The sequence below is a fragment of the Siniperca chuatsi genome, linkage group LG12 (genome assembly GCF_020085105.1).
Source record: "Siniperca chuatsi isolate FFG_IHB_CAS linkage group LG12, ASM2008510v1, whole genome shotgun sequence".
Lineage (NCBI taxonomy): Eukaryota > Metazoa > Chordata > Actinopteri > Centrarchiformes > Sinipercidae > Siniperca > Siniperca chuatsi.
Window position 1 is genome coordinate 11,289,877 of NC_058053.1, and position 12,306 is coordinate 11,302,182.

General features: G+C 40.3%; 1 protein-coding gene across 1 annotated transcript in view; it reads left to right on the forward strand.

Moving 5' to 3' along the window:
• cps1 (carbamoyl-phosphate synthase 1, mitochondrial) overlaps positions 1-12,306 on the forward strand; it is a 52,905-nt gene that overhangs the window by 1,827 nt on the left and 38,772 nt on the right. The window contains exons 3-17 of the mRNA XM_044215566.1: positions 91-235; positions 4,306-4,395; positions 4,492-4,548; positions 4,648-4,740; positions 4,887-4,976; positions 5,494-5,622; positions 5,967-6,073; positions 6,242-6,383; positions 6,578-6,655; positions 7,834-7,932; positions 8,211-8,306; positions 9,426-9,615; positions 9,927-10,084; positions 10,277-10,405; positions 11,981-12,125. Of these exons, the coding sequence (XP_044071501.1) occupies positions 91-235; positions 4,306-4,395; positions 4,492-4,548; positions 4,648-4,740; positions 4,887-4,976; positions 5,494-5,622; positions 5,967-6,073; positions 6,242-6,383; positions 6,578-6,655; positions 7,834-7,932; positions 8,211-8,306; positions 9,426-9,615; positions 9,927-10,084; positions 10,277-10,405; positions 11,981-12,125 (1,748 nt within the window). The remainder of the gene's footprint in view (positions 1-90; positions 236-4,305; positions 4,396-4,491; positions 4,549-4,647; positions 4,741-4,886; positions 4,977-5,493; positions 5,623-5,966; positions 6,074-6,241; positions 6,384-6,577; positions 6,656-7,833; positions 7,933-8,210; positions 8,307-9,425; positions 9,616-9,926; positions 10,085-10,276; positions 10,406-11,980; positions 12,126-12,306) is intronic.

The window sequence follows — 12,306 nt, forward strand, 5'->3', positions numbered from 1 at the left end:
ATTTCTGACTTCATAGAGGGCCGTGAGTCGAGTCATCATCATCACGTCAAAATATCCTGGCACATTTGTCCTACTATTTCCCTGCTTTAGGTATCCTGAGGCCCTGACTGACCCCAGCTACAGAGGTCAGATCCTGACCCTGACCTACCCTATTGTAGGAAACTACGGGGTACCCAACACCCAGGAGGTGGACGAGCTGGGCCTGAGAAAACATCTGGAGTCAGAAAACATCCAGGTAGGAATCTCTGCTGTGGTTTGGGGGTTTTAGGCTTTATGGAGGCCTCAGCGCTGCAATGTATTAATTACGAATTCCTGCATTGATCCTTTCACACCATTGTGTTGTTTTGTTTTTGTCCTTGTTACTGTGCTGACTTGGGATACGGCCACAGAATATTTGGTAGCAACAATTATTAGTGTTCCAAAGAAGTAACATAATTAGAGCTGGGGAAAAATTAGTTGATTAGTCAAATAATTGGTCAACAGAAAATTAATCAGCAACAATTTCTAGCGATGATAGTGTCGTGGCTCAAGGGATGACAATGTAGGTCTGTCGGTCGCTGGTGTTCCACCTTGTTCCAGACTGAAATATCTCAAGAATTATGAGATTATTTGCCATGAAATATTTTACAGACATTCATATCCTGAGGATAAATTATAATCATTTGATGATTTCTAAAAGTCTGTGCAAAGGAAATTCTGAAACTTGTTTCTATACACATTATAAATGTTAGAAATGTATTGCTTAAAACATGTTACAAAGACTGTTAACTATGTAGTACTGAATTGAAGAGTTACCACTCACCACAGGATTTTTTGGGCAGGGCTGAAATCATGGCTCAGTGATGCACTGGAGCCCCTCCCCTAACATTATATAATAACTAGAGCGCATTCTCCTTGAGTTTTCTGTCCCCCCCCCCATTAAAAGGATTTTTGGAGTTTTTCCTCATTTGAATCGAGGGCCTAAGGACAGAGGGTGTCATATATTGTACAGATTCTAAAGCATTTTGAGGCAATTTGTGATATTGGGCTGTTTGAATATAATTGACTTTGCTTGACTAATGTATGTGTTAGTACAACATCATTATACTTTGTTTGCCTATTTAAAGCACGTTGTTTTCGGTGCGCATTGATCCTCAAGATACTGTAACGTAGTGAACTCTCCCATAGTTTATTTATACACAGATCCATGTATACATTAATCAACATCACTAATATGATTGCATAAACAGTGCGTCTTGAGGTTCTTGAGTCCTTAACCTTACCAGTTTTTTAAAGACATACCATTTGAGCAGCACAAATGTAATTTCTACACATTCAAAATCCAAAAAAATTATTTTATTGTCTAACTTACACAGCTCTTTTCTTCATCTCCAGTGGCCCATGGTCTGCCTGATAGGTGTTTAGGGCATTTTGCAGGGAGTAGGGGTTCAGGCAGACAGGCTCATGGCCTGGATGAAGAGTCATGCACCGTGGCTCTTCAGGAAGCTCTCCACATCTAGTCTGAACCTGTTGGGAGTATGTGTTATAAAGTGTTTTAGTGCTAGACATCTAATACTCTGCTGGTTGTGTATTCAAACTTTTAATGATTATTGTGGAAGATACATTTGTTTATCTTTACATGCAACATTAAGGTCTTTGTATCAGACATGCTCTCTGTGGGCATTGTCCTGCATTCTCCATAGGTGGATAGGAGCAACTTCATCCATTCACTCACTTCATCTTGAACATGGACTTCATCTCACTATCCCCACTGGACGATGAATTTAAGATAACCACATTCCAAGTTTCCATCAACCTTGCCAGCAAACCCAACAGCAGAAGCCAGAAACGTTGCTCTCTGTAATCCAAAAGCCGTCCATGAAAGGAGTGAGTCCAGCAAGCCCCTACACAGTCTCTTCCTTGCCTACCTCCCTCAGCAGAAAAGAGTGGAAGAGGCAATTAAAAGACAGTCCATCGTCGCCACTGCAGTTCTCCGAATCCATCGCCTAATAGGACAACTTCAGTCCCCGCCATCGTCTCGACCACTACAGGCTCACAACAGGTAGCCGGTCGCAGGGTCACCATGCTCCAGCAAGATCCCCCGAAGACCAGCCTTCATTAATAAAATTCCGACCGGACTGTTGCCACTCTTCAAAAACGCTAAAAGATAAAGGAATTGTTTTTCACAGAATGGACAACAAAGCAAATCTTTCCAGCGCTCTTGACAATGAATAAAGGGAGTCACCAGAAAGAACCTCTCATCATATCTTACACAATCACCTTCAGATGGAGCAACCAACACAATAATTCCAGGACACTCCACCTCTCATAAGGTTTTTCTACACCAGCAACAACAGCCTGCATCATCCAGGGCTATTTACACCAGGTTGTCAGCGCCTCCTGTCATCCAGCTCCAGCAATCACATCAGCCAGCCTTAGCAGGGGAACCCGGCACTGGGATGCCAGCGTCCCCTGCTGCCAACATCCAGCGACCACAGCAGCCAGCCTTAGCAGGGGAACCTGGCACTGGGATCGCTCCCTGCTGCCTACTACAAGCAACTGCAGCAGCTTGCCTCAGCTAGGACGTGGCTGGGACTCCTGGCACTCCTGGCACCGCCCCCACTGGTCCACTGGTGGCGGTGCCAGGAGTCCCAGCCACCTCGCTTCCTCCGCTCTCTTTGAAATCTACCCCATAATAGCCGCAGCTATTCCGTGGGGCCGCGAACTGTCCTGCAAAGCCCATTCTTGTATACTTTGACTACCTCGCAGACGTAGACATAATAAACAAGTTCGGTGGAACACCCCATCTATCATACCATCCACGCATGCCTAACATAGCATTCTGTTAACACACCTATATTTTCTCTGCGCAGCTCATGTTCCTGATTTCAATGCCATTGCTGACTCTTTCCTGTTTCCCATTTCAGAAGTTCAGAGATTTGGCCCCTCTGGGGGATATCTTCGACAGCATATCACCCTCAACTGTCTCGTCTTACTTCGACGTCCTTCGATCTCGTAACCATGACCGGTTTTGTTACCCAATCCCATTTAGTGATGGCCATTAAAACACGTACTATCAAAGTTTACCCTAGCAGCTTTAGCATCTCTAAAATCCTAACCGGCAGCCCGGGTATGGCCTCCAGCCATTCTCTGATAACTTCACTTCTCAGAGGACATCGTCAAGATCCTGCTCAAGTCCTCGCCACCTTCCTCTTACCGCTGACTTGCTCAGTCTGCATCCACACCATCCGCTCTGGATATAGCATCCGCAATGGTGCTCAAACCTTAGAAGCCATGTTCTCGCTTGCTTTCGGTTTCCTCAGATGCTCTGGATTCACCGCCTCTGCCTTTCTCCAATTTGTCTAATTTCTCAGTCAATACCATGGTATTTACTTAAAGCAAACCAACCAATCCAGTAAGCTTACACCTGACTTTTACTTCAAAGTCCAGTCACTGCCGAAACCTTTCGAGACCCTTGCAAACTTCTTGAAATTCTGGAAATCCCAGCATAACCATGACAGATTCTCTCTGAGTTCGGAAAAGTGATTCTGGTTCCACTAGCACTTTCACCATGTACCCTCCTTGTCCGGCATTTCTGCTGGTCTGGTTTCACTCCTTCAGAGTCATAGCTGCCACCTCAGCTCCCGCAACAGCATCCCCGAGCAATTAATACAAATCATGGACCGTTGGTCCTCTCAAGCATATCATTGCTACATTCATTCAGATCTCAAAGATCTCAGACCTGCTTAATCTTGTCTCAAGTAACTGGAGGCTTTTGGGGGTCTGTCGTGCCTGGGTGATACGGCGCATTACCCACGAAGCTTCCCCAGACAGTAGTACAAGAGTTCAAGCTTCACTCATAATCTTTCATTTTCGTCAATAAATCACTTAAACGCATCTGTTGATGGTGTGGTCCTTGCTAGTGAACATTTAACTCAAAGCATTGCTAAGTACAGCCTCACAGAGCCACCAGCATGGCTGTAGGCTCTTAGTCTTATTATTATTGACAAAATTTTTAGGCACAAATGTTAAACATCATTGGTTTCAGTTTTTCAATTGTAAATATTTGCTAGTTTTCTAGATGGATATAGGTGTTTGACGACGCAAACTCTGCATCAGCATGGCCGTGAGGCGCATCCTCACGGCAATGCTGATGCAGAGTGTAATAAATTGGATCTTATAACTATAACTAAATACCTTTTTTTGGATTTTGGACAACAATATGTTAACTTGGACTCTTTAGAAATTCTGGTTGACATTTTTATAGACTAAACAATAAGCCTTTTTTAAGGCTTATTTTAAGGTGTTGTGCATTGGTGTTTCTAGGTATCTGGTCTTTTGGTTCAAGACTACAGCAATGAATACAGCCACTGGAACTCGGTCAAGTCTTTGGGACAATGGCTGCAAGAAGAGAAGGTTAGCATTCAAATTTCCAAATATCTGCTGTAATCTCAGAGGAGAGTAGGACTCTGCTGCTGGTAAATTTACAAATTTTACTTTCCTTCTTTGAAGATTCCTGCACTGTTTGGAATAGACACCAGAATGCTGACCAAGGTCATCAGAGACCAGGTACTGTAAATACAAAGGTCTGAACTGCTACATCTTTCGCAAATGGATTGGTTGATCATTCGCTCATTTGCTATTATTTTGCTTGTGGTTTCTCCTCAGGGCACAGTTTTGGGGAAAATTGAATTTGATGGGCAGCCTGTTGAGATATCTGATCCCAACCAGAAAAACCTGGTAGCAGAGGTCTCAACTAAGGTAACAGCTGTTAACTATTATATTATTCCCATTACACCTGGTAGACCTGGTACAATAGACCAACTCAGATCATATTTTCTTTGTCTACAAATGACGTGTAAACGATTAGTGCTAACCTCTCTTTGCTCTGTCCCCCCACCCACTAGGAAACCAAAGTTTTTGGAAAAGGAAACCCAATTAAAGTTGTTGCTGTTGATTGTGGTATTAAACACAACATCATTCGCCTGCTGGTTAAGGTGAGAATGGATGCAGGGGGAGTAAAAACACATCCTCGTTGTTGAGTGTGCATCCTCATTAGATTGCACACTTTTAAATTATGTTTTTATGACATAGCCCCAAATGACCTTCTCTGCACGGATATAGAAAAGAAGTCAACATCATGCCACATATTTTCTGCAACCTGACCTAGATAGAGATAGAGTTTGTAGGAGAAAATGAGAGACAATTTTGTTTTGCTCTAACTGTATCATGAATATAGATAACCAATAATGTCGCTGGAGAACTTTAGTCTTTAGACTTTGACTAAATATAATTAATGTTTGCCAATGTATGGAGATTTTGTTTAAAGAGAGCATGGGTCACTTCTGTAACAGAGCATTAGGACAGGGTTTATTTACAATAACAACACATGTAACAGCTATTACAACTAGAGGGACAATTTCTGAACTGGTTTCAAATTTGTATAAAACTATTAAGTTGCAATAGCCTAAGATTACAGAATGGCTTATGTTCTCTATATGTCTCTGTGTGCAGAGGGGTGCAGAAGTCCACCTTGTACCATGGGATCAGGACTTAATGAGTCTGGACTATGATGGCCTGTTCATCTCCAATGGACCAGGAGATCCATCCTTGGCCAAGACGCTCATCGACAATGTCCGCAAGGTAGGACGTGGTGCTGTTGGAATATTTTTAACTTCAGAAAACTGACTTTTTATAGTGCTACATGTTGTAATTGTCTCTGCTACAAAGACTCCGCTAGAATATTCCATCCATAAGCAATATTTTTACATTTAAGAGTAATCTGACTTCTTTGATATAATATTTTCATTTTCAAGCAAAGTGTATATTATTGAGGGACCTTGTTTACTCTTGAAGTTGCAACATTGTAAAAGAAGTACACAGCTATCCAGATTTCACACGTTTTTTTGATGACATAGATTATATTTGTATCTTGATCTACAGTTTACATTAATAAATATTATTTGTTTGTGTTTTGTCATGTGAAGGTTCTGGAGAGTGATCGTCCCCAGCCAGTGTTTGGGATCTGTATGGGCAACCAGATCACTGCTCTGGCTGCAGGAGCTAAGTCATATAAGCTACCTATGGGCAACAGGTGAACTCTTTAATAGTTAAGCATAATTTAGGCACAATATATACGCTCTCAAAGCATCCTCAAAAAGATCTTAAGATTTTAATCTGGTTTCAGAGATTTTAAAATATCCTCTCCCTTAAAGAAGTCATAAATACATACTGTCTTTTATGCATGTCTGTGGTTCCCTAGAGGCCAGAACCAGCCGGTGCTGAATGTAATGTCGGGCCAGGCCTTCATTACGGCGCAGAACCACGGCTACGGCATAGACAGCGAGTCCTTGCCCCTAGGGTGGAGCCCACTTTTCATCAATGCCAATGATGGCACCAATGAGGTTGATTTCACTCTTGTGTTAAAGTCTTTTTCTAAGACAGCATGGCATTTTGATATTTTTGTTTTATGGGTTTTTGGTAAAAAGCACAACTCTTGCAAATAAGATACCCTATGGAACACTACAAAGTCTACAGACCTTAGTTTACAAAATAACAACATTTTAGTTTCCTTATATCAACTCTGCATCTTTTCCAGGGCATCATGCACAACACTAAACCTGTTTTCACGGCCCAGTTTCACCCGGAGGCTAAAGGCGGTCCCACTGACACAGAGGTAATTAAAGACTTTGATAATGCTACCTAAAGTACCTGAATGCTTAAGTTAGGTATAGTTATCTTTACAGGATGCAACTTAAGTAAAAGTTGAAGTCTTGTCTAGTGTAAATGTCCAAAATATCTGTTGTGAAAAAAGACTTGAATTGGAAGTTACAGTAAACACAGCTGCAAGCAGCAATGAGGTGGGGAAAGTAATTTGTTTATGTGTGTATTGTATGGTATGTAAACCAGACATAGTGGTAAAAAAAAAAAAAAAAAGTAGAATATATAACCAGTTACTACATCACTGGCAGTGAAAGGTGGAATTATCTCTGGTGCCTGACTGCACGGGGGCCACAGGTGTTTAGGATGACCACTAATAGTGCCTGTCCCTTTCCCTACAATAAAGCCTTGAAGATTCTGTGTTACAGTTTTTGTCTCGCACATGACAGGCAAGGGCTGTAGTTCGAGTCCTGGTCAAAGTATGTTGTAACCTCTGTCATATTAAGGCAGAATAATAAGACCTGTCCTCTACCAAAACATGCAGTTGACAGCTCTGTTGGTGAATTCCTGCCTTCCACCTGGGTTTGACTTTTGGGGGCATCACAAAAATTTTGCACTGTGCCCATGACAAATATTTATTTAGTCAGTAAAGTGCCATATTTTGAATGCATTTCTCTCAGACATTGATAAAACTAATCAAGTGTTTGCCTTCTGCATAATGCAAAAAGTTTGCCTCTCTGTCAACAGTCACTTACAATTTGTCATAAAAGCATGTTTAGCTTACTTAGTCAACCCATACCATTAACAATGGCCACAGGTACCACAGCAGACTTGTTCTAACTATACTTGTAACTGTGTTGTAACTGATGCCACTGTTTAGTTTATATAGATACTAGATCATTTAACTACTTTCTAATATTTGTGACAAGTGTCATGGTTTTTGCCCATCCATGTACAAGTAAACATAAGTGACCTTGGGAATCAGTAGGTTTAAATAAATTTATTCCACATCCAAAACCTTGTACCCTCAAGCAGAGCTTTGTCTTTATATCGACCACCAGGGTGTTTTTTTTTTTTTTTATTTAAAAAAACAAACAGTAAAAAAAAACCTGAAACTATTTTTAGGCTCCTCCTAATACTTTTAATATACTATTCAAACTGTCATTACATTAGTATTTTCCTTTGTTTCTACAGTTCCTCTTTGATGCCTTCATATCCCTGATCAAGAAAGGAAAGGACGCCAACATAGTGTCAGTCATGCCCAAGAAACACCACATTCCTCCCAGAGCTGCGGTATGTTCCACATGGAGAAAGTCCAGGACTTTGATAAAGTCTTTGAGGGTGTAAAAGGTTACCAGAGAATATGTCAGATAGGTCACTTTACAGGAAAATACCAGGATGTAAATTTTGGGAGTAAGTTGGGAACCAGACTATTAAATATATATATAATTTTTTAATATTGTTTCAAGTAACTGAAATGATGTTCATTAGTTACATCTCAAGGAGTTTTACATCAGGGTCACCATGCTGTTAATTATTGTGGTGTTACCGGCCTATTTGTGTAAATACAGGTGTCAAAGGTGCTCGTACTGGGTTCTGGTGGTCTGTCTATCGGTCAGGCTGGAGAGTTTGACTACTCTGGATCTCAGGCCATCAAGGCCATGAAGGTAAGAGATAACAGCAATTTAGCTATAACCCAGTGACAACTATCAAAAGTTTCATCTTCGTCATGATGTTTGAACATGCTGTAGATGCTGGCAGTCACCTCTTGTTGAAGCAGATATTAACCAACATCAATGTAATATGCAAAAGATTTTTGAAAAGATCAAACATCCTGTTAAGTGTGTGTTTAATCTGTGGCTGAAAATTGTTCCCAAAAAATACACTATTTAATCCTGTGCCCAGGTGTTTTAGAAAATTACTGAGCCTATATTAATATCAAACAATTAATTGGTGACCTGTTCTTTTAAGGATTTATGTATGTTAAAACAAATGGGCTTGGCGCTATGTGACACTGATGGATGAGTTTGTTTTGATGTGCCTGCCAAACCACAACTGAACTGAATGGATTAGTTTTGGTCTTTTCATAGAAGTTGTAGACAATACCAAAAATACATTCTTTAACATTTAGAACAGACTCTCAAGACTTTCTGAAAGAAGTTTAGACATTTTGACATAGTAAGACGGTGTAGTCCCTCATTCGTCCAGGAGTGTTCTATCGTAGAAAAGGTTTCAGTCGTAGTCATCTGGACACTGTTTTCAGAATCAAGACGTTTCCGGAAGTCATTCTCAATTGAGAATGACTTCCGGATGGGAGCCGAAACGGGAGCCGAAACGTCTTGATTCTGAAAACAGTGTCCAGATGACTACGACTGAAATCTTTTCTACGATTTTGACATAGTAGCAAAATCACAAGTGTAAATAAGAAAATAGGGTGGCTCAATTCCATTTAGCTGCTTTGGTTTCAGTGTCCTGCTACTGTGCATGTTGGCACGCTGTCATGGCTCTCAAGACAGAACAGAGACATGTTTTAGTAACACCTCTGCTTTTCCTGCTATGGCAAGTCAAAAGCTCTGCTGTGAAAAAGGCTTATTGTCAAAAGTTGTATTTTAACCAGCAGAAATAAATGCCTGGTAGAAAAACTACAGTAGCACATTTCAAATGAAAGACATGGATATTGTGACAATGAAGTCTGTGATGTCTTTGAGAGTGATTATTTATCATTCATCTTCATTATACTTTAGTTTTCTTTTAAATTAATAGATCATGTTGATATGATGTTGTAGGAAGAGAACGTGCAGACAGTGCTCATGAACCCAAACATAGCCTCGGTTCAGACAAACGAGGTGGGCTCCAAGCAGGCCGACTCCGTCTACTTCCTGCCCGTCACGCCACAATTTGTAACTGAAGTGATCAAGGCCGAGCGTCCAGATGGCATCCTGCTCTCCATGGGTGGACAGACTGCACTCAACTGCGGTGAGACATGCAGTTATTTACGTCAATGTCTAGGATTGCAGATTTTGTGGTTCTGTTCTCTGTGGAGGTCAAGTAGGGGAAAATACTGATTGTGTGTCAGGGACAGGGGTTACATTCCTTGTGTAGTTCTGTGCAAGGCACTAACAATGACAGGGTTGGAAATGACTTACACCAAAGATATGTGCTACTCATGTTAGTGTAGGGCTCTTAACATATTAAAGCATTCACCAGATGGCATATGCATATTTTTCTTAAATTGCCTGTATGTTTAACCATGCATCTGTGTGGATTGGTGTTTGTGCGGAATTCAGGAGTTGAATTATTCCAGAGTGGCATCCTGGAGAAGTATGGGGTGAAGGTCCTAGGAACCCCAGTGGAGTCCATCATGGCCACAGAGGACAGACAGCTGTTTGCTGACAAACTGATGGAGATCAATGAGAAGATTGCACCCAGTTTCGCCGTGGAGTCTGTAAGGATCTAAGTCTAATACTAATAAAAAGATAATATTCTCTTTATAAACTTTTGTAAGACAAATGGTATACACATCCTGCATATACAGTGTAGATGTATTCTGTAGTTTTTGTGTTAAAGCATGTGTTGACATTTATTTTAATGTGTTGAGCAGGGGAAATACAGTATGATATTTGTGTGCATCTTTCAGGTATCTGATGCCTTGAAAGCAGCAGAGAAGATTGGCTACCCAGTGATGTTACGATCGGCCTATGCCCTGGGAGGTCTGGGCTCTGGTCTGTGTTCCAACAAAGAAAAGCTGGAGGAAACTGCCAACAAGGTCAGAATAAATGGTGCAGTGTCAGGATAGTGTAGGCATTTGGGCACAATTATAATTGTTACTCTTAGTTTTTTCTTTACATACTTATCAAATCAGCAACTGAAGCATTTTACTCAGACTTTTACTGACAAACGTTTTTAGTTTTATACCATCACACATTTTTACAGCATTAACCTGAACAAAGATAAAATCTTTGATATTGTTTAGATATGTTTCTTTTGTGCTCTGCCACAAAAGGAATAGTTTGCTGTTGCTAACAATGTTTTTTTGTGCAATATCCAGCATTATATCTGACAGCTCAGTTGGTTTTAATCTGTCAATGCAGACTGCAAAATGAACAGTCTGTGACTGTTTTTTGATTGGTGCATACTTTTTCAAAAATGTCAAGAAAGGAAATATTCTTACACCTATTTTTGTTATTAAAAAAAAAATACAACCGTACACCTTCTGAGTTCTGAAAAGTTTCTCTCTTTTACTGAACTAAGATCAGCTTAATTGCCTTGTTAACTCATGGTAAAAGACTCTTCATTAAAACTCGAGAGAAACAAAATAAAACTCACCAAAACCATCTTGGTTAGTCTTTCCACTGTTCCAACAAACACCAGTTCTGGTTTAGTCGAAATAAATCCTTAATTCAGCTTTAGATTTGAAAAATATTCTAGTTCTACAGCTGTTTTTCCCTGCTGGCTCTCTCTTCTGTTGCTGGACTCTTTTTGCTGCTGGGTTAGCTCGTTGAACGAGAGTCTGTCGCAGAGCAGCGGCTCTCACTTGTACTTCGGAGGCAGACCATTAAATTAGCAAAATAAAATGACGAAAATGGGCCCAAAAAAAAAAAGTTTGCCAATATATTCGTCCAATGGCCAAACCCTAGTGACTGCGTAGGATTGTTTCTGACTCGTGTGATCTAAACATTTCCAATAACTCCTGAGCGTTGTTTCAATAAATTTTGACTTTACAAGATAGATGTAATCATTTCCAAATTTCATGTGTTTTTATCTAACGAAATATTCTGCTTCAATTCATATTTGTTGGCTTTTAGCCTTTTAAAATCAACATTTTCACTGCTGTCAAAAAAACTATTTGTATTAACCTGTATTTTACTGTGGCGGTCTAGCAGCAATCTAACAGCACCATAATTGACGAGTTATATTCACTAAAGAAAGTTGCTTTAATAAAAAGACTAACTCATTTAATCTGATGAATCGCTTTATTCATTTATTGAGGATTTGGTTTGGTACAGCACTAAGCAGACTAATTGCATATTAGACAGCATTGTAGGTTAGACAATATCATACATGCTACAATGACTTCTATCACCAGCAGCTCTGCTTTTACATTGTTCTTAATCATTGTTCTTTTTTTATTTATTTTTTTCATTACACATATACCGTATACCCCGGTGAAATGTCAGGAAGGTATGAAAAAACAGATACTGCCCAAGCCTAGTATTTACATTGCAGAGCCATTGTATTGAATTATATTGTACGGGTCTTCATGTTATTATGTCTACCCCCTGTGAAAAGGTTAATTTAGGATCACAGCATCTAAACTGATAATATTCTGTGCATATTGTAGGCTCTGGCCATGAGCAGACAGATCCTGGTGGAGAAGTCTTTGAGAGGCTGGAAGGAGGTGGAATACGAGGTGGTGAGAGATGTGGCTGATAACTGTGTCACTGTCTGCAACATGGAGAACTTCGACCCACTGGGCATTCACACAGGTACTAAAATATACACGACATGCAGATGTGTTTTGTGGTATTGTTTTTAGTATCCTGTTCTGCTGTGTTTGATTCAGTTCTGTTTGCTTTTTGTATTCAGTGGTCGTAAAAAAAACCCCACACACATTCTTTCTTTCTTTGGAGGCTGCTTCAGGGTGATCGGGTTGTCTTTTTTGCTCTT